General features: G+C 41.7%; 1 protein-coding gene across 10 annotated transcripts in view; it reads right to left on the bottom strand.

Annotated features, from left to right (window-relative positions):
• Positions 1–26508, bottom strand: part of SGMS1 (sphingomyelin synthase 1) — a 70140-nt gene that overhangs the window by 8567 nt on the left and 35065 nt on the right. For 6 of the 10 annotated variants that reach the window (XM_081189721.1, XM_081189719.1, XM_081189725.1 and 3 more), the window contains 2 exons: positions 19927–19998; positions 2460–3296 (listed from right to left, as the gene is read on the bottom strand). In XM_081189721.1, coding sequence (XP_081045847.1) covers positions 2460–3079 — 620 coding nt within the window. In that variant the 5' untranslated portion in view covers positions 3080–3296; positions 19927–19998. The remainder of the gene's footprint in view (positions 1–2459; positions 3297–19926; positions 19999–26508) is intronic. The other 4 variants (XM_081189727.1, XM_081189726.1, XM_081189728.1 and 1 more) reach the window with 1 other exon arrangement.

Genomic DNA, 26508 nt, shown 5'->3' with positions numbered 1-26508 from the left:
GTGGGCAGGCTTTTGGACCCTCTGGAGCATCATGCCTCCCTCCTTAAGCTGGGTAGAAGCTTCCCAAGCTTTGGGAAGGGGACGCCAGGGGAACATTTAGGGGACTAGCCTAGTCTCCCTAGTCCAATGACCGCACGCCACTGGGCAGAACCCGCCTCTCATTCCAGATACTGAGATCTCAAGGGGCAAAATACAGCCTAGACTCCAATTGGGTCCTTAAATAAATGCCTTTATTCTCCCCATGCCCCTGTAAATGAGAGGTTGTCATTTATTCCTTTACAGAAAGGTGAAGTGCACTGGAGGTCCAGTATGACAATGCTCCTGCAGAGGAAGGCAACAGGCTTCCATGAACATTGTGCAGAAGCTTCTGTTTCTCCAATATATCAATGTGAACCATTTGTTTCTATGGAAGAAAGAGGCTGAGAGGAGAAAATCGGGAAGACCTGAAGATAGGCTCGCCTATTTCCTCAACAACCCCCCTCCCTGTTTACAGAGACAACTTTCTTTCACATAAGGCAATAAAAGGCATTCAAGAGAGAAAATAAATGTATCTTGCAATGTTTATGGGCACCTCACTTGTTCTGTACAGGCCAATTTTAAGTGCAGCCAGCCAGTTAGGAAGTATAGCTTCATTCTAGGCCTTTTTGATATCTACGCTAAGCTAGCTTGGAACATAAATAAATATCACAAGACATTAAATGCCATTTATTGCTATTCTTTTAACATTTGGAACTAGTAAGTACTTTATATATTAGAAAAAAATATTATGAAACACATTTTGAAGTTTTCTTTATAGCCTTATAAGGCAGAATTTCAGCTGTACTGGTAGCAAAGTGTGGTTATAAACAATTCTCATAACATTCCAAACTATCAGTGCATTATAGCCTGTGGAGAATTTTTATTCTTATCTCTTAGGAAGTGAAGATAATGACCTGAGAACAGAGGATATACTCACGGAATGAATATATGTGTGTGCATGCGCAAGCACAAGCACGCATGTGTGTGTGTGTGTGTGTGTGTGTGTGTGCGCACACACACACACACACACACACTATATTGTGTATAATGTACACACACAAATGTGTTTGAGATGTAATGTAGATAACAATAAACAGAATCCAAAACGGCATGGGACTTTAGGCTATTTTCTCTTAAGTGCAAACATACACTTCATAACCGAGGCCATATCTCATACTGCTTTTGCAAATCCCCCTCCTGCCTCCCCAGTTTTAAAAATGCCATGCCATGAGGCAGGCGCTGCTATGCAAAAAGCTTTATTAGATGCACGGAGCTATCTACATACTGTTCTTTGTGCACATGCTATTTTTGAAATACAATGGAATCTTTCCCTCATAAAACACCAACACATTTTAAAACTAAAGAAACGAACAAAAAATGAGGCTTGAGATTGCATTTGTGGCAAGCAGCATTCTAGAGGGGAACCATGCTGCAATACTACTATAAAGGGCCCTCTTCCTCACGCCCTTTAAAAGCAAGAGTGACCATCTTTTTCAGCCAGGTGGCAGCACTGAGAGTTGGCCAACCCTCTGACAGAGGCATGCCAGCAACATGAATTGCTAAAGGGGCCAATGCACACTCATACATGCACATGTGCTGACATACACATACCCCACACATTCTGACGCCGCCGCCGCCACCATCCCTGGAAGGAAAACTCCCTCCCTCATTACCTAAACCTCTACAGCTTTCTTTTTAATGGTGCTATGCCAGAGAGAGAGAGGAGGCACTTTTCCAAAGTAAGGTGAGGTGCCCAATTTTGGCAGAGGAAAGGGCTGGTCGCTATAGGCACTTTCATGGGCCTGATCTGGCCCAGGGGTCATAGATGTGCCATGTCTGCTTTAAGGGCTTCAGCAGATCAGGCACCAATGATCTAGCTGCATGAGCAGCCCAAGTGCTTTCCCCTCCTATGGACATGGCTCTGAAGGCACACCATGCAGCAGCCTGGTTGAAGCTAAGCAGGTCCATGTATTAACTGGATGGGACACTGCCAGGGACTCCCATGCAAACTGCCTTGAATTGCATGGAAGGAAGGAAACAAACAAAATGAATAAAATGGTCCTTTGATACTAGAAGAGAGCAACAAAACTAGTATGGAGAAGCGTTGTCATCCTGTAAGGAGAAGGAGGGGTAAATTACCAATGCAAGTGAGCAGTATTGGGGCTGGTGTGAAACTTCTTTCTAAATAATTACTTACAAGCCAGGTTAACATCTTAGTATAAAAAAATCCTTATATATCTGTTTAACATACAGATTTCATAAAATTACTGTTCTTGCCTCTGACTGTATTTAACATGTCTCTCCACCACATTTTACAAGCCAGGCTCATTATTAAAGAAGCAGAGTTAACTTGAAAAAAATAAATCAGCAAACTATAAAAAATAAAATAATATTAGTATATGGGACTGAATAAAATATTATCAAAATATGCATGTACTTACTTGTATTTTAAGAGCAGCCACTGAACTGCCCAGAGTCCTACAAGGATCAAACCATTAATTTCACAGATAGAAAAGGCCCATTGAACTCGACTAAAGTGATCAAAAAAAGCGTCTGGTAGGGGCGGATCCACCTCCTTGGGAGGCACTCGTTCATGGACAACTGAGATTGTCACTGTTGTAAGGACTAGACAGCAAAGTGCATAAAAGAAAGCCAAAAACGTCTTCCCCCATTCCATGGGATACTGAGAACGTTCCGGCTCTGGCATGTGGATTTGTATCATATCCTTCCTGTACCCGTTTGGCATCCCGTTTGGTTTGCTTTTGCTGCTGAAACCATTTTCATTGCTGGGGGCCTCCGTACTGATGACCAAGTGGCCGTTGGCATGCCCGTTCTTGTGTACCTCAATATGGTGCTCCATTTTCAAAGTCTCTATCATGTCCAGCAGACGTTGGCCATTGTCCGAAGACACACGCGACAAAGGGGGCTTCTTGAAATCCTCCTTCGTTAGGTTCACCAAGTCCTGCCCAGTGAAATTCTTCAATGGCTCACAGTATTCTGGCACAACATCTGACAACCAATCGACCACTTCCTCGCATGACCAGAGTGCGATTTCTTTCATTTCGTCCAAACGCCTGCAGTCTTAAAAATCACGTTTAAACAGGACAGTTGTCACTATTTTTGCTTAACAGGAAGTCCTTCTTTGACTCGCTCATCCTGTCTAAAGATCAGTAGAAACCAGTTTTGCAGGTCGATGCACAACAGCTTCAAATCGCCTGGTACAGATATTGACATGTGGCATGTAAAAGGAATGTTCACTTCATTTTGCATTTGCCTTTCTACAGTTAAGGGAGAGAAAGAGAGAAATGTAGTTAGAACATTATTTTTTCTTACTGCTGCAAAAGACATGATATTCAGGCAATATTTGCTTTAATAGAATCAGATGCCTTTCATTTATTTATTATTTGTACTCACAACCTGCCCTTCACCAATGGTCTCAGGGAAGATTACAAAAAAAACCACACAAAATTAAAGCAGCTAAAAAACTAAAATAAGCTAAAATTGTTGTAACAACATAAAATAAAAACTATGAAATTAACAAACTGGCACAGAACATCAATTCAGCAGGAGGGATAACCCCTACTCAACCAAAAGCCTGGGTAAAAACATACAATGATTTGGGGGAGGGGGGACTCATTCCACAATTTGTAGCTTCTCTTAATTTGTGCCAGCAAATAATCATGGCCAATGTGTGTCTGTGTCATTCCAAACACTTTGGATCAGGGATGGCATGAACTTGCTGTCTGAAGTAGAGAAAAAGGTAACCGGAGCCCCATCCCTTCAATGATCAGAAGCCAACCAGACAGGCAGCTGAATCTTACTTTGACACTGGCAACAGGACAGCATCTGATAGTGTACCTGAGGGCAGCAAGATAGGGAATACAGGATGGCCACATAGCAAAGCATGTGGGTATGGGTGTGGGTGTGGGTGTGGGTGTGGCTATGGCTGTATGTGACAAAAGGCAAAAATATACTGCGTGACCCAAGACGAAGCAATTTGCCCTAAGTGGGAAGGGTTTATTCACTGGTGCAATCTCAATGCACCACAGGAGGTTAAGGGATTCCACCTGTGATGCCTTAAAATTAAAAGAGATGATGAAATTGTCATTCGGATCAATTTCTTCCAGCAAGCGTCGGGGTGTGGGTGGGAAAATCACTCTATTGAGAAGATGGTTTGAGATCACATAAGTACCAACAGGCAACCTGTTGGGAGAATCAGAACACAATACACCTTGGGCCGCAATTCTTAAGCATAGCTTTGCTTTAAAGTGAATTACACAGAGAATTGGGACGTGAGTGGCGCTGTGGTCTAAACCAGAGTCTAGGCCTTTCTGATCAGAAGGTCGGCAGTTCGAAACCCCACCACAGGGTGAGCTCCCGCTGCTCAGTCCCTGCTCCTGCCAACCTAGCAGTTCGAAAGCATGTCAAAGCGCAAGTAGATCAATAGGTACCGCTCCGGCGGGAAGGTAAAGGGCGTTTCCGTGCACTGCTGTGGTTCGCCAGAAGCGGCTTGGTCATGCTGGCCACATGACCCGGAAGCTGTACGCCGGCTCCCTCGGCCAATAAAGCGAGATGAGCGCCGCAACCCCAGAGTCGGCCATGACTGGACCTAACGGTCAGGGGTCACTTTACCTTTACACAGATAATTAAAGGGCGCTTTCAAGTAGAGGTTCTTAGGATGAAAGTGCAAGTCACATTCACTCTTCTCCAAGTCAATGAAGGGAACAAAACACATGATGAAAACGGGTCCCTAGCCCTACTGTTGGAGTGGGGGGGGGGAGCCTGGAAGCATGTGGGCAGTGCATGAAGAACCTCAGACAGTCTACTGTTGCTGAACAGGGCATTTCACATCCACCCACAGAGACACATATAACCCTTCTCTCTCCCTGACCCCCATGCATAAGGCAATATAGTCGGCTTTGTGAATAGTGAGACTTTTAAATATCAAGTCCCCCAAAGCAGCCCCCGCAACCACATTGCAAGGGGGAAAAGACTCCAGAAACTCTGGTTTTCAAAAGGTTCTGTGGCAGAGTAAGAAGCTAATTCTTGGGATTGGAACACCCCTGTGTGTGCAAATCCAAGTCTTTTATAGTGGGGTCGTTTGGACTACTGCAGTTCAAAATGAAATCTGTTTCTTTGGGATTTATTTAGCCTTATGCTGGTTACTTCTCCCTTTAGAACAGCATGCTAGCTGAAAAATGACATCTGGGTAAATAATCTTGGATAAAGCAAAGTATTAACTTCAGTGGAGATACCAAGAGACAAGGGATTACACAAGGCTAACTTGCTGGCAGAGGAACAGTTTAATATTTTTCAAGAATTCAGCAGAGATGTCTGCCTATTAATTGTCTGTGCAATCCAAGTAGGTGAAAGGTTGGGTTGAACAGTAAGACATCAGATGAGAGCATGTGTTTGGAAACTGAGTGGGTGAAGAAAATGGGTGCAGCAATACTGAACCTGTTCCCATATAAACACAGTACAGTGGTACCTCGGGTTACAGACGCTTCAGGTTACAGACGCTTCAGGTTACAGGCGAACCCAAAAATAGTACCTCGGGTTAAGAACTTTGCTTCAGGATGAGAACAAAAATCACACGGCTGTGCGGTGGCAGCGGAAGGCCCCATTAGCTAAAGTGGTACCCCAGGTTAAGAACCGTTTCAGGTTAAGAACGGAGCTCTGGAATGAATTAAGTTCTTAACCCAAGGTACCACCGTAGTAGAGACTCAGGACACACTGTTACTCAATCTATTGTTTGGAAGTTCATGTAGATTCAAGTAAATAAAGTAAACATGTTTAACCAAGGAAATACCGTATTTTTTGCTCTATAAGACTCACTTTTTCCCTCCTAAAAAGTAAGGGTAAATGTGTGTGCGTCTTATGCAGAGAATGCAGGCTGCGCAGCTATCCCAGAAGCCAGAAGAGCAAGAGGGATTGCTGCTTTCACTGCGCAGCGATCCCTCTTGCTGTTCTGGCTTCTGAGATTCAGAATATTTTTTTTCTTGTTTTCCTGCTCCAAAAACTAGGTGCGTCTTGTGGTCTGCTGCGTCTTATAGAGCGAAAAATACGGTATATAAAGCAGAAGGCAGAAGTTTTCATTGAAAAATTGTGCTTGCTAATGTACGGTCTGATTAACTAGCCAAAATGGCCCAATGTAATTTGGTATCATGATTCTGATGACAGATTCTGCTTTAAGAAGTAAAAAAACCCATGTAGTTACATACTGTCATCCATGTGCACAGCAATGGTAGCCAACATGGTGCCCTCCAATGGTTTTGGACTCCAACCCCCATCAGCCTCAGCCAGCATGGCTTGTAATTAGGGATGATGAGCAGTTATAGTCCAACAACATCTGGAGGGCAGTGTGTTGGCTTTACAAAGAATTAGAGGGTAACTCCCTGGCCCAAAGGGCTTACAATCTGGATAATTAAAGAAATAAAAAGCAGTGGAAGAGGAGACGAATAGAAGCAAGAATAAAGAATGATCAGTGACTAAACCGATTCATTCCTTTGATGTAATACATATGTAGAAATTATTCCTTTCATTATTGCTGTTTTGTTTTGTCACTTGCAAGTTTTCCAATTAACTATTTATTAGGGTTCTGGGTCCTTTTATATCAGTAAGGAGCTAAAATAATTTCTTCATTGCATTCTGTTAAACTTAAAGTTTTGCTCCTGTTGTAAGTTCTCCTCTCCAGAATTCTGCATCGTTGGTAGCAGTATAGCACTTGACTGCATAGGCAATAAATAGGCTGTAGTTTACAAAAATGTTTCATTTCTTATTCTTCCTGCATTTCTGGTTCTACAGCATCTCATGCAATTGGTGAGCACTAGTTCTAAAAATGGTTAGCTTATTTTCTTATGCTTGTTTCCATGCTTGTGCATTTCAGACATTTTTGTATATATAGCCCAAGAGAGTTGCCAAACTGATGTATCCAAAATTGTAGTGGCCTATGTCACATCTCTTCCCCAAAATTTATTTCAATGAAGCATTTTTAGGCATAATTTGTCCATGGTAAAATAAAAAGAATCTGACATGCATAAACCATGCTGTAATCTATCTGCTAGCTCAAACAAAACTCAAATTAATTCTGCAATAGGCTTTACCAATGTTCAAACTATCCCAGGCTGAGCCAATAATGTGCTGACAGCCTGTTATTTCTGTGAGTAAGGCTACAGAGTATTAAAAAGACAAAAGGGCAAAAGTGTATGCTTACTGTGAACACAATCAGTGGAAACTTTATTCATTTTTTAAAAAATGTGTCAAGAGTGTTATTTCTTTGTAGACTACTTTCAAAACAACTGGTCTGTAAATGGTCACTTTCAGGAACCCTAGGAGACAAAGACAGGTGCTTGAAGAGACACAAAGTTTGCTCTGATCTTTCCCTATAACGGTTTCTATTAATTGCTTCATAAATGACAGCCAAACTAATGTGTGACTTTTCAAAGAGAACTAGTACACTACAATGTAATCTAGTGATTAAGAGAATGGGTTGTGAAATTGGTTATCAAAAGTGGGGTAGAGAGACTAGATTTTGTGGTGTACTGTACACTAGAATATGATGCAAGCAGCTGTTTTTTTGTTTTCCATTCAGTTAAAAGCTTCTTTCTGTCAGCAACCTGGATCCAGTTGTTTCCAAGGTCTTAAATAGGTAATCACAGAAAAGCTAATTTGGGGGAATTAGCAATATTACTGCTGGGAACTTTACTGGTGACAACTGTGCACACACAGAACAGCATTGGCTTTGAACGTGGTGCTTATTACAAGAGATTTGGCAAAGACCAATAAGAACCCGATATTAGTGTGCCTGGTCCACGGAGCCAACAATAACCACACTGTTGTTGTAAGTGTGTATTTATTCATATAAAAAAAGTTTAAAGGTAGTAACGTGACAAAACAAAATGATTCGGAAGCAACAAAATGGCGCTACAACTTGATATGCCACTATAGAACTAATGCGTACACAGGCTACCCCAATGTGTTGCCTGGTCTATATGCTTAGTTACTGTAGCAGAGATAAGACTAGAGATGGAGAGTCACCCAATTTTGAATTGTGAGGTGGAATCCTAAGAGCTTTGCTACAGGAAAAATGAAAGAACCAGGAAGAGAAGGAGCGATGTTAGATGCAATTGTAGAATTTTTTCCTGTCTCATGAGAGCCATAGAACTCTGGAAAAACAGAAAGGCGTCCAGAGGTTGAGATGCCATATTTATGCATCAGGTGGTAGGGAAACAGCTTAATTTCTTCACCATAACTTAAAGGTTCACTTTCACAGACAGGCAAAAGGAATCTTATTGAAGTAGGCCGCAGAATGGCAGCTATCGATCAGAATTCCTTTGCAAACCCTTTGGTGGCATCAGCCTTATCCTTTTGCTACCCATTACAACTTGGAGATAACAAGCAAATGCTGTTATAAGAATTACTGAGATGTTATACGTGAAGCACTTTGAGGACTTTGTGAAATTGCTTTTGAAGTGCAGTTTATAAAAAATATACTACGGCTGCAGTTCTGTGTACATTTATGTTGAACCTTGAACCAATTCATTACGAAGTAGCCTGCACAGCATTGGGCTGCATAGTGCAAACCTATGTACAATTACTTCAGATTAAGCCTTGTTTATTTTAGTGGGATTTACTTTCAAATTAAAACGCACAGCATCTGGCCATCAGAATAAATCTGCAGGGCCTCAGAAGCATACATTTATTTTGTGCTTTGCCACCTTGGAGCATATTATGGATTGCTGAAACTCTGCTCCCTCACTTTTGCTGAACTCACTGCAAAAGATGAACAGGGCAAGATGAAGCATTTCACTGCTGTGCAGAAATGCAGTTAGTGAAGTTTTCTTCACTCAGCCACATCACTTTGCCTTAAAGGGAGACATAAGACGCAGTTGCAAGTTATTTGCCATTTTTGCTATATTATTCATCCTGCACTCAGCTCTCACCTGTGGATCCTAGATGTTGTCAGCATGCGACAGTGGCCATACCCTGGGATCGGCTTCAACTAGCTGGTTAAACCAGGTGAGGGTAGCCAATGGGTCTCAAACCCTCAGTGAGTTAGGGACATGCCCTGTATGCAAAGATAGACCCTGTCGGATGTAGCGGACAAGACCAATACTGGGTCGAACAGTCAAGAAGGCTGTTTCTTCACATGCTGTAGAGCAGGCTTCCTCAACCTCGGCCCTCCAGATGTTTTTGGTTTAAAACTCCCTAGTTAGCAGGAGGAGAAGTCAGGGATGATGGGAATTGTAGTCTCAAAACATCTGGAGGGCCGAGGTTGAGGAAGCCTGCTGTAGAGGGAAGTAAGGGGCAGATGAGGCTCAACCTTTTCCATCTAAGAAAAAGAAATCTCTGATCCTAAATCTATGCTGCCTTGTGGGATATCTTCAGGAGAAGAAAACCTAAGGGATAAACCATGGGTAGGCAAACTAAGGCCTGGGGGCCACATCCAGCCCAATCGCCTTCTAAATCCGGCCCGCGGATAGTCCGGGAATCAGTGTGTTTTTACATGAGTACAATGTGTGCTTTTATTTAAAAGGCATCTCTGGGTTATTTGTGGGGGATAGGAATTTGTTCATTATTTTTTTTTTCAAAATACAGTCCGGGCCCCCACAAGATCTGAGGGACAGTGGACTGGCCCCCTGCTGAAAAAGTTTGCTGACCCCTGGAGTAAACCCTACACAAATCTGGAGTGGACTCCCTAAGACAGTTGGATGGTGCCTTGTACACCTTCTTCCGGGCTGGTACCAAACATATTGCTCTGCTTTGCTTTCGACCACATCAGTGAGGCTGGGGGTATTGTCATCTGACAGCCTAGGACTTCCATACACACAGCCCAGGCTTGCACCCCGGAGAGGTCACTTTGTTGCAGCTAACGCAGCAGTTTGACTTCACCCCCAGAGACGCACTCAGTTGTATCTTGAGACAGACAGATGCCAACTATAACATTACCAATTTCCTTGACAGTTTATTGTGAAGCTAAAGGAGTTTGCGATACAAAAGAGTGAGTCACTGTAATAACACTAAACTGTCAACCTAAACCAAAGAGGTGATTCAGAAAAACCATGGCAAGCAAAACAAACTTCCTACTTCTTTACAACCCAATCAGCAAACTTTCCAGCCTCTACCGTTTTAAAATGCAATGCAAGTAATTTTAAAATACTAACTGGAAATTTTCTTCACCATAAGTATCCATATCAGTGTCTGACATCTGTCATTTTAAATACCCTTCCGAGAAGGAGAGTGTTTTAAAATATTTACCCCAAGAACCAGGTGAGCCAGAGTTGAAGAAGAGAGACTGACTGCTATTGATTTACTATCCATTTAAGTCAAGGCTGAATGAGAATTTGAACTGAGATCTAAAACTACCCATTTTTCTACTCAACCCGCTTGGCTCTTATGCATTTAATGCCTGGAGTTGAAATTGCAAGGGCAAACACAAAATAACAAACCAAACAAAGGAGTTTTCAGTAAAAGCCTAAATGACATTGGATTGATCTTTAAATGCACGTATGCATTACCTGGTGTATATGCACTGGACAAAAAAAAAAAGGAGGAGAGAATAATGTTGTCTTCTACCACAAACGTGAAGCCTACTTAAGGGCACAAGTATGTAGAAAAAGGCAACATTTTCTTTGGGACTCCTATTCAGATAGCTCTCTTATATCAAAACCTGACAAAATTGTCCAGTTACTGGTGAACCAAAAGTAGCACAAAATATTCACACTGCTTTTGCCAGCATTTTCCCCCTAATCCCATGTCTTGTCTTAAAATTCCCAAGGAAATTTTACCTATATGAAACTTTCATCTCAAACCCACATGCCTAAAGCCATTCCATTACACCACTGTTCTGTCTGTAGGTTATGATGTATCCCTGCCTGTAATGCATGGTATCTATGGCTACATTAAAGGTAAAGGTAAAGGGACCCCTGACCATTAGGTCCAGTCGTGACCGACTCTGGGGTTGCGGCGCTCATCTCGCTTTATTGGCCAAGGGAGCCGGCGTACAGCTGCCGGGTCATGTGGCCAGCATGACTAAGCCGCTTCTGGTGAACCAGAGCAGCGCATGGAAACGCCATTTACCTTCCTGCCTATTTATCTACTTGCACTTTGGCGTGCTTTGGAACTGCTAGGTTGGCAGGAGCAGGGACCAAGCAACAGGAGCTCACCCTGTCACAGGGATTTGAACCGCTGACCTTCTGATCAGCAAGTCCTAGGGTCTGTGGTTTAAACCACAGCACTACCTGCGTCCCTATGGTGACTTTACCTTGTAACATATTGGGACATGGTTTTGTTTTATATACGCAGTGTATATAAATTCACAATGTATGTGGGATTACATGAAAGGTTCAGTTCAAAATACAAAGTATCTGTTGGTGGTTGTCACATAAGACTAGCCTGGGAAAAGTGGGTTCTTTTTATACTGAACTAGAGGAATTGTAAAACCTCGCTTCTAATTGGCCTGCTGGACGGAAATTCTGGATCGTTCGCCACACAGGAAAAGCAGTCTTATGAGGAGAGAGAATTCTATGCCACTCAAATCTGATTGATTGAAGCGTGGGCTGGCAGGAACATAAGCAGACTGGGTCTACCACTGTTCGGAGTGTGTTGACCAGGAGTAGAAAAAAGAAAAAGCTGGGATAGAAGACAGAAGGCTTCTGGATGGACAGGAGGCTACTGAGGCAAGGGAAAACCAGGAAGTACAGTCTGCCCCCAAAAGAGCTGATTCACTGGCTTATGCCAAAGATTAGCAGAGAAACCATGAAAAGTCTGTGAGCAGTGAAGGGAGAGTTTATAGCAAGAAAGCTTCTGGAGCTGAACAGAGAGAAATTCCAGCAAGCCTGGCTGATAGGAAAAGCAGCAGAAGCCATCTGCACCCGATAGTGGTGATAGCTGCATGCCTGAGGAAAAGAGACTATGGATAATTGGCACTTTTAGGAACTGCATTTTACAAATCCATCTTAATTCAATTTCTGTATTTGAAAGCAACTGTCATTATAACAGTGTCGTTATAAAAGCAAGCATTAGTGACCAATTTAACTGCAGTATTGCCCTTATTTTACCCCTGCGGGTGGTAATAAATAAAGAACATTTCGTTGTTTTGATTTGCTTACAAAGCTGCTTGGCTACTGGGTTATAGTTTAACATGTCTGTAAACAGTAAAGCATAGATCACATGGTGGCAGTGCTTAAAGGGTTTTGAAACATACAATAATGGTGGGAGTATAACAGAAACTGTTTCATACATCTGATGAATCAACAGGGAGAAATAGAGGCTGTTTCTGCGCATATAAGAGGAAGTAATTCTCCATCACAGAACATTATAGCGCGGCTGAATGGACCCTTATGATAAGAGAAGGTGGAGCTACACTAACAACACACTGCAGCCCTCAGCAAAATAACTTTGTAGGCTGGTGTGCATGAGAAAAACAGGCTGAATATTGCTATCATATCTTAACACTTGTACAGTATAAGTAAAAAACCCCAAAAACTATCAATGCCAGTTTCCCAACAACTTCAGGGTATGATTATTTTCCTACCTAGTGTAAGAAAACAAGTGTTAAATGGTTGCAAAACGTTAGCCACACTACTTTAATTTGTTTTTCAACAGGAGACACTCTCCAGAATTAAGACAAGTCACCTAATACCCATTCTAGCCACAATCTGAAAAGCACTAACATGCTGCTAGGTCTTTCCACTCATGCTAGAGCAACAATCCAGAAAGCACCAGTGGTTTTGGCCTACTAGAGAGTTTCCTCTTTAATTTCTAAAGCAGCTTACCATGGACCTGGGGTGAGGGGCAGGAGGGAGGGAGGGAGGGAGGGAGGGAGGGAGGGAGGGAGGGAGGGAGAAAGAAAGAAAGAAAGAAAGAAAGAAAGAAAGAAAGAAAGAAAGAAAGAAAGGGGGGAGGGAGAGTGCTGCTGTTGCTGTTTGATGGGAGGAGAGTGTGTGCCTCCTAGCTAGTCACATTGTTCTCTGGGTTGTGGCCAAGACTTGAGCTTAGTTTTGCAGCTTTGTTTGAATTATGTGCTTTTACATAACTTGAAGCTGGTCCTGAACAGATATTACGGCTTCGACCAGTTATACTATCTTTATTCCCTACTCACGTGGAACTGCAGTGATTTCAAAAGATCACCACATATGTTGTGGATACTGAGAATGAGCCATAGGCGCAGGAGCAGATGTCAGTCATGTGGACAGTATGGGGGGAGGTGCAAAAGGGCAGACTGTGTGGTGCTTCTCTGAGACAACAACTATGGCTGCTTCTAATTACATCACTGCCCACAAATTATCCTGAAGACATTGCCCTGTGGGTTTCTGGGAGTGGCATCTGAAATGCTAAAGATTAAGAACATAGCACAGCCTATTTCCACTCTCTTTAAAAACAACAACTGGAGACTTCAGATTTGTCCAGGCTCTTTTGACTTTAGCATAATACTTTATGTGAACCTGAATAGTTTTGCTCCCCCCCCCCCACCTTGAGCCTCCAATGTGTTGGCCCCACAGTGACCAAGTGTCCTACACTACAGATGACAGTCCTCTGTTGGGACGGCTGTCCAGTCCAAGTCCAGTTTAACAGACAGATAACTTTCAAAGGGGAGAGCAAAGCCCCTGAATTTTCCCATTAACAGCTAACATCAGGACATCAGACCGAGAAAGACACAGTGGTCACCTGTTCAGTCTTATTATTTGCTATTGGCAAGGTATATAATATTTCTACGTATAGTAATTCTTTCTAAATTTGTGCGTGTACCTGTAAATTAGCACATGCACATTTTACATAGTTCTGTGCCCTCTTTTGACTTTTTTGAGGATGCATTTCTTCCTTTTCATGGCAACACAGAAGGAAAGGTTCATCATACATCGAGCTCAACCAGCACAGTTCCCACTCATCACAGGGGATCCATATTGTGCATGCACTCCTGTCTGAAAAAAGTGTTAAATCTTTTAAGACTATTTTACTAATGTTTAGCTATAAAGACTACCTCACTTCATAATCTCTCCTTATGTACAACCAGTCCAGTACTCAAGCCTTCTTCAAAAGATGAGCAAGATCTCTACAATGTTTGGGGAAAGCAAATTTACTATGGTTTTACCTAAAGTTACATTCAACGTCTATTGATATTTTTAGTGTTTCTAGATGGAGATTTTGCCTTGTTACTCATAAAGCAGCCAACACTGAACAGCATTTTTTCCGCAATATCTTCAAATTCAGCAAGACACTATGCAGAAACGTAATAGACTCAAGGCACTTTGGAGTACTAAAATTGCATTCACTAGTGTTCATTTCACTTACAAAATATATGTAGCTGCAGTAAGTGGAGAATTCCCATCAGGAATTCCTAATACTACCTACAGTGGTGCCCCGCAAGACGAATGCCTCGCAAGACAAAAAACTCGCTAGACGAAAGGGTTTTTCGGTTTTGCGTTGCTTCGCTAGACGAATTTCCCTATGGGCTTGCTTCGCAAGACGAAAACGTCTTGCGCTTTTTTCTTAAAGCTGCTTGAAGAGGCGCAGTTGCGACGGACCATGCTTCGCAAGACAAAAAACATCGCAAGACAAAAAGACTCGCGGAACGAATTATTTTCGTCTTGCGAGGCACCACTGTAAATTGTTTAGTCAACCATGGAGACAATGAACCTCATACACTAGTCTGAAGTTCACAGACTGTGATCCATTGCTAAGGTGTTGGCCGTTCCTCAGATCCCAACACCTACACTGCATTTGAAGATGCTAAAAATACAATTGTGCCATGGCATAATCCTATTATGCTGTGAGTCACCAAGTGACTATTAAAGACGCAGCACAGTCCTAAACAAGTTAACTACTAAAGTATTAGGGCACCCTTGGCTGGAATCCTTTATACAGAGATTACAGCTGACCCAGATAATGAAGACAGCTTTGTTAAGGAAACCAGGATGAAAGAAACACGCCAACAAAAGTGCCCATTAAACAGCCAGTACAATGGACCCTGAAACCTGTTCGCTTTTGAAATTGCCCACTATTGTAATGATACAGAAAGTGCACCCTAAAGAGAAACAGTGATGGCAACTTCTATATTCTAAAACATACAATGGTAGAGAACAGAGGTAGGCAACCTAAGGCCCAGGGGCCAGATGCGGCCCAATCACCGTCTCAACCCAGCCCGCAGACGGTCCGGGAATGAGTGTGTTTTTACATTAGTAGAATGTGTCCTTTTATTTAAAATGCATCTCTGGGTTATTTGTGGGGCCTGCCTGGTATTTGTACATGAGTAGAATTTGTGCTTTTATTTAAAAGGCATCTCTAGGTTATTTGTGGGTCATAGGAATTTGTTCATTTTTTCTCTCTTTAAAATATAGTCCAGCCCACCACATGGTCTGAGGGACAGTGGACCAGCCCATGGCTGAAAAAGGTTGCTGACCCCTGGTGTAGAACAATATTGTTAAGTCTTAAGTAGGTTTTAATTTGCTTTTCTATTTATCACAATTTCTAAGCAACCAATCGGCACGTCCACACAGTGAAATACAACACCGCAATCATTATCCCTATTTCAAGTGAGAAAATTTTGTTCTTTGTTTTCTTTAACCGCTGCCTTTGCCATATTTAAGTGCAAGAGGCACTTTGGCAGACTGGCTTCAGAGTGCTCACATTTGAGAACTGCTACTTCCCTGCCTAATTCACAGCTTAGTAAGAACTCCCCCGTGCTATGTGATCAGAGAGTAAGGGGAGGCTATGATTACATGAGATCATAAGGAAAAAGAAAAGAGTCGGAACTTCATTAAAAGTCACACAGAAAGCAGCAACGTCACAACAGACCAAATCATACATGCCTAGATAAAGCTCTTAAATAAAACACTCACGTTTCCCCCCCTTCAGCTGCATTTCTCCATACAATGTGTACAATGCGCGACATCAGTAGCTTTTAAGAAAAAGAGGAGGAGGAGAAGACCTTACTGGGGAATTCGGTTCATCTGGAGGAAGCCTGTAACTTATGTGGGAGGAACTATGTACCGTTAGAGAGAACTTTAAGCCTATCGCCATTCAGAAATGCTAGATTTATTTCACTGCAGCTTTCACAGATCAGAGAATGAGGAAGGGTGTGCCAAGAGAATGTAGATTACATGGTATGTTGGGTGTGGTGGTATTAAGCAAGCTCAGTTTTCCAGTGCTTAAAAATGGTGGGGCAATTTTAGGATTAAAATATATTGCTTTTAATTTCTTTTTTGCTCCTGAAAAGTATCTGCAACCTAGATAATTAAAGCTGAGTTACAAAACTCCAGGTTTGAGTATCTTAAGTATATTAATGCAGCAATCCAAAATTCATTCCAATTCCTACCTAAGTGTTTGCAGATGCTAAAGTTGCAAATTGAAAACACAACAGTCAGTTACTGTAAAGAAAGCCTTTATTTTGATTGGTTTTACAAACAAAGCTAATTCTTTTAAGAAGGGTGCAAAATCACAGAGAGTGGATTTTAAGGGGGGAAACTGAGAAAAGGCAATCCTATTTTTACCAAATTACTCTGTCAAAATATCAAACGATTACAGGGAAAAGGAGATTTCTAAAACTGATCTTTTAAACCCAAGTTCCCTTAACAGAGACACATCAGAGGTCAATGGATTGTACTGTGGCATTCTGATCTTTTTGACAGTACTAGCACTTATAGACCACTTCATATTGTAATACTACTACTGTAGTTGCAGTTGCTACCTGCTACTAGTTAACACCTGTAACAAAGTCTGACTGCCATTCAATGTTCCTTTGCCACTACTGATACACACTTTCCTTTGGTCTTAGAAACACTTCTCCAATGCAACACTCCAGATACAACAGCTGTCCCCAAATAACTACTGTGGTTCTCAGGCATGACCCATCTCATTTCACCACTTGAGGCGAAACAGGAATTACCGCCTCCTGCCCCCTCCTGCTTTCCCACCAACATTGAAATGTCCCAGCTCTCACTGAGCTCAGCAAGCACTGGGGTGTTCCTCAAAGTGTTGCCTCTCAGCTTCTCCACCCTGGGTGAGGGAAGACTAGTAGCAATGCTGCATGCTGGAATGCCTTCCTCTTGCCAGCAAGAAGGGGCGTTCCAGCAGCAGTGGAAGTGGCGAGGTGGGCGGAGTTCTGCCTCTCGCGCTTTGACCACCTGAAGCAGGTGGTTCTGCTCAAGTAAACATTCTCAACAGAAGTTACCACGATTGGTAGCATACCAATGGTGCAACAACTACTGCTAAAAATATTAGCACTTAAGGGAGTCAGCAGAAGAGGTAAGAAAGAGAAAGAGTCAAGAAGTAAAAACAACACATGGTGTACCGTAAATCATCAAAGTGCCAGCACACGTTCCTGAATAAGAATGAAAAAACTGCAAGTAAACACACACACACACAAAGGTAGAAATTGTTCCATGTGTGGTCAGAGAGAATATCAAAGCAACTTCAGCCAGGCAACAAATAAATAATATTCATAGAAAATCATTTAGTATGGTAACATGGGGGAAGGAATAAACCAGAACTACAATTCAGTGCATGTCTATAGAAAAGTAAGCCCCATTGACTTAAATGGGGTAATGTAAGTAAGCAATATATCGCTGGTGAAACCGTCACCGCTATTGAGTCCCTCTGCTAGCGGTGCCCACTGGAGGAAAGAACTCTTAAAATGCAATGTCACAAAAATTAAACGGAAGTGTAAAATTAATTATTGAATCAAAATAGGAAGGAGAAACAAGGCAAGTGTACTTGCTGAGTTTTAACATTTCCCACGCAAAATGCAGTTCAAGTCTGCACAGGATTAAACAGAAAGGTCAGGCATTGCCTCTTTCTCCTGCCTCAGTGCCACTGCCTTTCCATAAGAATTGCCATCTACATCACCAACACAGAACGTGTGTTATGTGGACTGTGGACAGGACAAAGGTCAAAAGATTAGCCATGCTACAAAGATTTATATTCTCCCCTAGAGTTAATGTTCTAAGAATAATGCTGGTCATTGACCATAACAAAGAGATTGATTGATGAAGGCAGAAAGATTAGCAAATTCTACATATGGTATAAGCTTCTTTGCACTCTGAACCTCAAAAGCATGGAGTACATTCTGCAATCTCGTATCAGATATAGATCTCAGAGTGGTTACTTACAGTTCATGGGTTAGCTGAGGAGTAGCTAACATAGTGCTTAACTACAACATTCCTGATTTGCCATGCTGGCTGAGACAGTAGCATTATAGCTCAACAGCAACCTTGCTTTAAATATACTATTCCCTCTTATTTTCTTTCCATGAAAAAGAAAATAAGAGGGAATAGTAGAAGATTAGCCACATCCACACAGTCAATAAATAATCTATGGAAGTAATCTGTAAAGTGGCAAACTTGTCTCAGGACTTGCAGGAGTATCAGCGGGGGGCGGAGAGAAAAAACCTCAACTTTGCTGAAGCCTCCCTCATAGAAGCTCAACAAATGTGGGTGTTCCCTCTCCCCAAAAAGCTCAACAACTTTGATAAAGGCTCCCCTAAAAAAGCTCAACCAATGGGTAGATCATTGCCACTTTTTTAATAGTGGGAGTAGATCGCAGTCTCTTGGAAGCTGGACATCCCTGCTATATGAAGCAGGCGAGAACCTTTACAAATAAAGATTGTCAGCCACTGGAATACATATTTGGGAACCTATTCAAATCAATACACAAAATATTCATTTTGTACATTTATATACCTCCCTTCATAATGCAAATTTCAGGACCGTTAAAATATGAATTGAAACTTGTAGGAAAATCTTATATCCCACATTGTTAGTCAAGCTGATGTTACTTCATGTGCTCACTGAATGAGTTTTAGTACTATAGCCTGTGTTTGCACACAGAAACAGACACAAACACAGATGTCTGTATGTGGGAGAGATTTGATGGTGCTTGCAAAAGTATATGGGAGAGGTGAAAGAATGCAAGAGATTTTACCTTCAGGGATGACTGATGCAGTACAGTGATAACTGCAAGTTGTTGGTTTAAAAAAAAATTATTAGCATTTCTCAGGAACGTAAGCTTTCTGGTTTTGCCAAAATCCAGAGATCCGTTCCCTCTAGACTTTACAACAAAACACATTTCACATGCTTTTTTTTTAAAAAAAAAAACTTGGCTTCAAAGTTTCCCCAGATATTGCAAATGAAAGGATCACTTACACTTGAACCAAACTACACTGCAATTTCGCTTTCAAAGTATTTGTAAAAACAAACCAGGTAGTATGAACTTTGAAGGTGGGGGGGGGAATACAGTCGTACCTTGGTTTTCAAATGCCTTGTGAGTCAAACGTCTTGGCTACCAAACGTTGCAAACCCAGAAGTGACTGTTCCAGTTTCCAAACTATTTTTGGACCTCAAACGCCCAACAGGGCTTGTGCAGTTTCTGATCAGAAGCTGTGCTTTGGTTTTTGAACATTTTGGAAGTCGAACGGACTTCCAAGGTATGACTGTATATTCTAAATGCACACTAAAAAAAACCAAATGACTATAAAATGTGCGAAATAGCCAGATTAGGATTTGAACTTTGCAAGGTGCTTTTAGACAACTCTTGCATAGTACTAATACATCTATCTATACTATTTCCTAAACTGACTACTTTAACACCGTAGCAGGAACAAATTTAACATCTTAAGTATACGACATCAGAGTTTTCTTCCATGCAATTAAAGCTTTTTATTTTATCATGAACAGTACAAACAAGTATTTGAAACAAATATTTAATCAGATGTCACACATGGTGGAGGAAAACCTCTTCTTAATTCAGAAACATGGCCTCTGAAAGAATCTACTCAACTGTGCAGATAGTTGGTGACTTGAAACTGGGCTAAGAAGACATGCCTGCACGAATTAAACAGTACCAGTCTTTTTATCTCTGGTGTGATTCTTTACACAAGTACTTTTAAAAAATAAAGAAATGGAACTGCCTTACCTATCTTGCTCCTTGAAGTCATAGTGTCACCCATCCTTTCAATTTGTTGCTGTCTTGCCTTTCATTTGTCTCCTACCAAGCAAGAAGAACTTTTTCACTAATTTCTCACTCAATGACATTGTTTCATATATATTTTTCTTGCATACATTCTATAATACCAGGAAATACAAATTTAATTTTGCAAACATGTGTTTGGTTGCTGCTGGAATTCTCCTCATATACCCCACCCACACACAATCTTGAGGATTGGACAAAAGTCCAATGTATATTTTTTGGTCTCATTTTTATTCTTGGGCAGCACTACAAATGTCCTCTTTCGCAATCCAATACTTATTTGGAACTCACATGGCAGCATTCCTGTGCCTCTGTGCCAGTTGCTGTGATGATAGGAGGCAAAGGGGAGTTAAAACAGTATCTGTGCCAAATTTCAACTACCTCAATCACTTTTCAGCGAGTGAATGAAGATCAAGCTTCATCACATAGAGACACTTGAAAGTCAATGTTCACAAACAATTCCAGCTACTTAACATAGGTAAAATACAACTGCAATTGCAGTGCAGTTAAGGAAAATTCATTTACCTAACTAACTCATCAGAAAACAAAATACAGTGGTACCTCGGGTTACAGACGCTTCAGGTTACAGACGCCACTAACCTAGAAATAGTACCTCGGGTTAAGAACTTTGCTTCAGGATGAGAACAGAAATTGTGCTCTGGCGGCGGCAGGAGGCCCCACTAACTAAAGTGGTACCTCAGGTTAAGAACAATTTCAGGTTAAGAACGGACCTCCAGAACGAATTAAGTTCTTAACCTGAGGTACCACTGTACTTTACTGAAACTACAACATCTCATTAACATATATCTGCACACGCATATATCTAGCAAGAGCCAGACAAAGCACTTGTAGGCGGCCAGCACAAGGTCTGAGGTGAAAATTCCTTGCTTGATTGTCCTGTCCCTGTTTGCAAGCCAAACAAGTACATTCTTTGATCCACTGAGATACAGGGCCCCAGAATGCAACAAGACCAACCTTATACATTTTGAGAAGAATGTAGCTATGCTGGAAGAATTTGACCAGCTTCCAGGAACAGAAACAGATGCTGTTTCAAACTAAAAACAGCAGGAACAGGCGCACACATTGCCACACAAGTGTGGAGTGGTGTTCAGAGTGCTAGATTTCGGTGTGGGAAAACCCAGGTTAAAGAACTTTACTCAGCTGCAATATTTATGGAATGTCTAGGGCAAGTCACTGTTCTCTCTGCTTTATCCCACCTCTCTGGGATAAAGATCCTTGAATCAGCTGGCTATATATAATAAAAAATAGTCACCCATTCTGATTTTATTTGAGATGCCTATTCTCAGCAGCACATTTCTCAACAATTGCACACTATGAATCGGGTTGTTACTTTTATTGGTTTCTAAAGATACAGAATAAGGATTTCTGCAAGTCACCTAAGAGAATGTGGGGCCTTTCAAATTCAGCTGTCTTCAGTGGTTTGGAACAAGATCAGATCAGTGATCTTCTTGCATGATAGGCTACCAATAACTGCAGAGGGTATACCATGTACGTTATACTCCCCATCCTCATGCTGTTAACAAACCAGGAAAATAAGCCAAGACAGACATATAGACATTAAGCCAGGGTTCCCTGGTTTGGATGCAATAGGGAACGGCGGCTTAATACAAACTAGAAGGGGTGCGGTATAGGAGCACTCAGCCCAAACATTAAATAGTGTGTGTGTGTATAAAACCTGCAGGACTGCAGCTAACTTGCATATTATTTTATAAATTGTTTAACAAAGGACAAATGCCAAGTTTTAGTGGGTGGGGGATGCATGTGCGTACTTTACAATAGTCTGATCTAGAATTGTGAAAACTCTGGAAAGTGTTTGACTGATTACATGCACAGTAACCACAGTTGGGTCTCTCTTTAAAAAAACCCAAAAAAACACCTCTTCAATCTTTTCAGCATTTCTGCCATCTTTAACAGTAAGAACTAGAAACTTTAAATAAGCACACAGCAGATGGTGTTCTCAGAAGGGTCCGACCAAAAAAAAAAATGCATACGGGGCTGTATTGCAGTCACTTTCCTACATGCAGCCTGCCTCAGCCTTAAGCCAAAAGGGTGTTTTCCCGAATGCTTTGCTGTGGCAACAGCTCCAAAACAAAAACAGTTGCATTGTACAGCCATGAATAATTTGCAATATTCAACAGCAACAGTTTCAGTTCTTCCCCGAAATGAATCATAACATAATACTTTCAAGTCAGTCATTTCCATGTCAGTATCCGTTGCCATAGTGGCAGACAAATGCCACCTTTATTACCTTACCCAAAACCTTATGATGAAGCAGTGTGCTTTTACAAATACACCTTCTAAAGTTGCATCAAAAACACTGAGCAGGTCTCCACATAAGCTATTAAATATGCTCATTTTGAGAAAGGTTTGTTAAGATGCATGTTAATCAAGTACAATAAATCCCAAGAGATAGATGTGTTTTCCTCTGCTGTCCTTGGCAATTATCCAAGTTCTTAAAAAACACATGAAAAAACCTCCAGAAAGAGTTGTGATCGTTTTCCAAGACAACTCAAGGCTTAGAAAATGTGTTCCTCCATGCACAACAGATCTTGCATCTTCTAAAACAACTTTCCTGCTGGCCCCTCCAAACACCCCACCTTCCAACTGGTTACTGGCGTGTAGAAACAGGAGCACCTCTTCATCACTCTAGTGTTTTGCTATACTGTATACTAAGGAGAAAGGTACTTTGGGTGTCATAGTACATAAATATCAAGGGCATTTGTGCCAGTGTGCTGGAAATGGAGGAAGGGGATAGATCTTCCTTCCCTATATATCACCAGGGTGGGGAGGGGGAGAGAGAAAGGTGGGCAGGGAATTTAATCTGAGACTGAAATGAATCAGAGAACTTGTAAGGCTCACCTCCACCTTCAGGTAGGCAGGCTTTTTTAGGAGCTATCAAAGTTATTCTCAAAGTTCTTGACCTGGGAGAACTTTGCCAGAAATCTCCAGTGATTTCCTCGAAACTTGGTAGTCCAGGTGCCATCAAATCTTTCTGTTAACCAACAACTTAACTGCAGGCTTAGCCACATTATTTATTTATTAAAAGCACATCTTGCCCTTCCAACAGCATGCTCACAGACAGCTTAGCAAAACTGTGAAAAGGAATTACACAGACGAGTATCAAATTAATAAAATTCAAAATATCTACTTCTTCCAGAAGGGATGACAAACTGAAGGCTGTTTCTCTCCTATTAGCAATTGGTAGACTGTAGCTACACCAGGAATTGGGAGCTTTATTGATTTGAGTACTCCTGGAACTGAAAAATGTTTTCAACAAGGGTGAAGAGATGGTCACACTATGGATAGTGGCAGTTAAAGAAAGCAAACATATATATATCACGTGTTATGGGGCGGTGGTTTGCCAACTTTGTTGTATTGCAGAACACACTGCTAGTTCTTTAGGTTCTCAGCATATTTTTCAGCTCCAGGAGTACTCAAAACATTATGAATCAAATGTAAATAAATGTTAACAGCATAGGATCAAAACAATTGGTGTGAGCCGCAGATCTTACAAGCTTTACAACAAAGTTTCCCCTCTTTTTCACTATGTTGAGCAGAATACCCCCAAAAAACATACAAAACTGAGTTAGAACATGGTATGTACTAAGCAAGTGTAATCCAGAGTGTTATTATAAATAAAAATTACTAATGAGGATCAGGATTGGGTATTGCTCAGGCTCAGTATGCCCAAAGCCAAACATGAGGTTCATGAGCTTGAAGGCCCAAGGTTCCAAGCCATTTAGAAACCCAGGTCCCAAGCCATTTAGAACTTCATTGCTTACTGCAAGCACTTTGAATTATTCCTGAGATAGACTAGAGGCCTTTGATCTGCAATTAACTTGGCTGATGGGTTTCAACAGAACTTCATTGTGATTAACTTCCACTGTATCAGAACCAAAGTCAATTTCCGTAATTTCACTACTGTTGCTAGCACCAAATCATAAAAGTCAATAACCAGTTCCATCTTCACCAACAGAAAGATGAGAGATGTGAGCTTATGAAAGAGTCCAAATTTCTAAACACTGGCCACAATCCAGAGCACATGCTGAACTTTCTCCCTGCCAGCTGTGAAAGAGAAAGAACCTGATGTACTCAGAGCTGTTTATCATAGGTGTCACTGGAAGTCCTATAATCTGAGGCATTGCGCTGAAGTACTGATGTGCAAGATAAATTTGTTAATAAACTAGTAGTACTTATCAACTTGCCAATAGCAACAAGAGCTTGGGCTCTTTTTTTGTGGAAAGAAGAGCTCATTTTGTTTAACATGACCTTCCTGGAATGACCTGCTATTCCAAGCAGTTCAATAATCCAATAAGTCCAATAAGTCTGTGCTTACTAGGAAGGAGATAGATAGCATAGGCTAGTTTACATGATGTGGTTTGACGGGAGAAATCCAATTATTTTTTCAAAGGCTTAAGTAACCAAGTTGCAACACTATTACTAGTTCTATTACTAGAGAGCCAGTGTGGTGTAGTGGTTAAGAGCGGTAGTCACGTAATCTGGGGAACCGGGTTCGCGTCTCCGCTCCTCCACATGCAGCTGCTGGGTGACCTTGGGCCAGTCACACTTCTTTGAAGTCTCTCAGCCCCACTCACCTCACAGAGTGTTTGTTGTGGGGGAGGAAAGGAAAGGAGAATGTTAGCCACTTTGAGACTCCTGAGGGGAGTGAAAGGCGGGATATCAAATCCAAACTACTACTCCTCTTCTTCTTCTTCTTCTTCTTCTTCTTCTTCTTCTTCTTCTTCTTCTTCAGTGGAAAACTCATAGTGAAAATGCATCTACATCACAAATACTATACCCTGTCCAGTTAAAATTACTCTGCTTTCAACAGAATAAATTCTACCCTCTGTCAATATTGCTACACTTTTAATACAGCACATGTCCAGAAGCAGGTTTCATTACATTGGCCCATTTATTTGGTTCGAAACAGCATGCAATGGAGTTTTTATTTACTTTGTGATTACACAGTCTTTGCAACTTATGCTCTCATGTCCTCTTTGCAACTCTTGAACTGCCAGGATTTCAACAGAAACTGAAAGGGCACTTTATGAACTATATATAACAAGTCAAAAACTGGATGTTACTCTGAACGAGACTGCAATGTTCACTGGGAAATTATATGTGATACTATCAAGAGAATAGCAGCAAGCAATAATGCAGTTGTGCCTTGCAAGTTGAACGTTTTGGCTCCCAAACGCCGCAAACCCGGAAGTGAGTGTTCCAGTTTGCTAACGTTCTTTAGAACCCGAACATCCGACGGAGCTTCCACGACTTCCAATTGGCCGCAGGAGTTTCCTGTAGCCAATCGGAAGCCGTGCCTTGGTTTCTGAGCATTTTGGAAGTCAGACGGACTTCCGGAATGGATTCCGTTCGACTTCCGAGGTAAAACTGTACGCTGAGTATGAACAATTACCATCATACCCACTTCACCACTGTTTAACTCACTAGTGGAATCCATCATACCCACTTCACCACTGTTTAACTCACTAGTGGAATTCTACAATGGTGAAATTGGCAAAGAGTCCCAAAAAGGCACAATGCACCATTTAAAATAGGAGGGTGGTATGAGATGGTGGGGTCAGGAACCTATCTTAATAGAAACTGCACAGGCAGGGGTGTGGGAGGCAAACCTCCCTTTCTCTTAGAGAATGATCAATTCCTCAGTGAGTATGACAAAAGAAAAATTCAAAACCATGGAGGGAAAGCTCCAATCCTTCAGGTAGCAAGGCCTGATTAATAGTTGCTAAAATTGGTTATGTTATGGTTTATTTCTATGCTGCTTTTTGACCCAACGACCCCCAAAACAGTGAATATATTAATACAGAATAAATATGCAATAAAAATACAACATATACAGTAAATCAAAACAATGTACGACAGGAACATCACAAAATACCTTCCAGCCACACTGGATATGAGTTTGTAAGCTGCATTCATGCTCTCACTACAGATACAGCTCCCCTGCATAACTTTCTCCCAGAAACCAAGTTAACCCATATTCCTCCTGCCCCATCCCTCAGCTGCCACAACCTCTCACCTAGAAGCAAGCCCATCTACAACCAATCGCCCAGGAAGAGTGCCCTCACTCTCATCATGCCACAAAAAAGTGGGAAAACCCTTTCGGTGTTTCATCCTTCCAGACCATCCCATTAGTGCTGGCCTGCCAGCACTAACCCACCACCAACAGAGGCTTTCCCATTGGAAGCCAGCTACGGTGGTGGCAAAATTCATGCTCTTTACTGGCAGGTCTAGCTAGCCAAACTTTCTGTTCCCAACCCACAGAAAAGGGCTGGGGAGGCTAAGGCTGCTATCCTAGCCTCCTAGCCAGCATCAGTCGTGTTACGGCTATCCGCTTCCTCTCTGATCCAGTGGTGGCTGGACTCAAGAAGGAATGGAAATCTTCATCAACCAATAGATCTTGGGAAGAAGTAGGCTCCTACTGAATGAGAAGAGACACTACCCATTGTGGAGTGCTGTCTGGTACAAGCAGAAATTAATGTACACTGC

Source organism: Podarcis bocagei (genome assembly GCF_964188305.1).
Source record: "Podarcis bocagei genome assembly, chromosome: 4".
Lineage (NCBI taxonomy): Eukaryota > Metazoa > Chordata > Lepidosauria > Squamata > Lacertidae > Podarcis > Podarcis bocagei.
The sequence above is the reverse complement of the archived record's forward strand: the minus strand, read 5'-3'. Positions and strand labels throughout refer to the sequence as shown.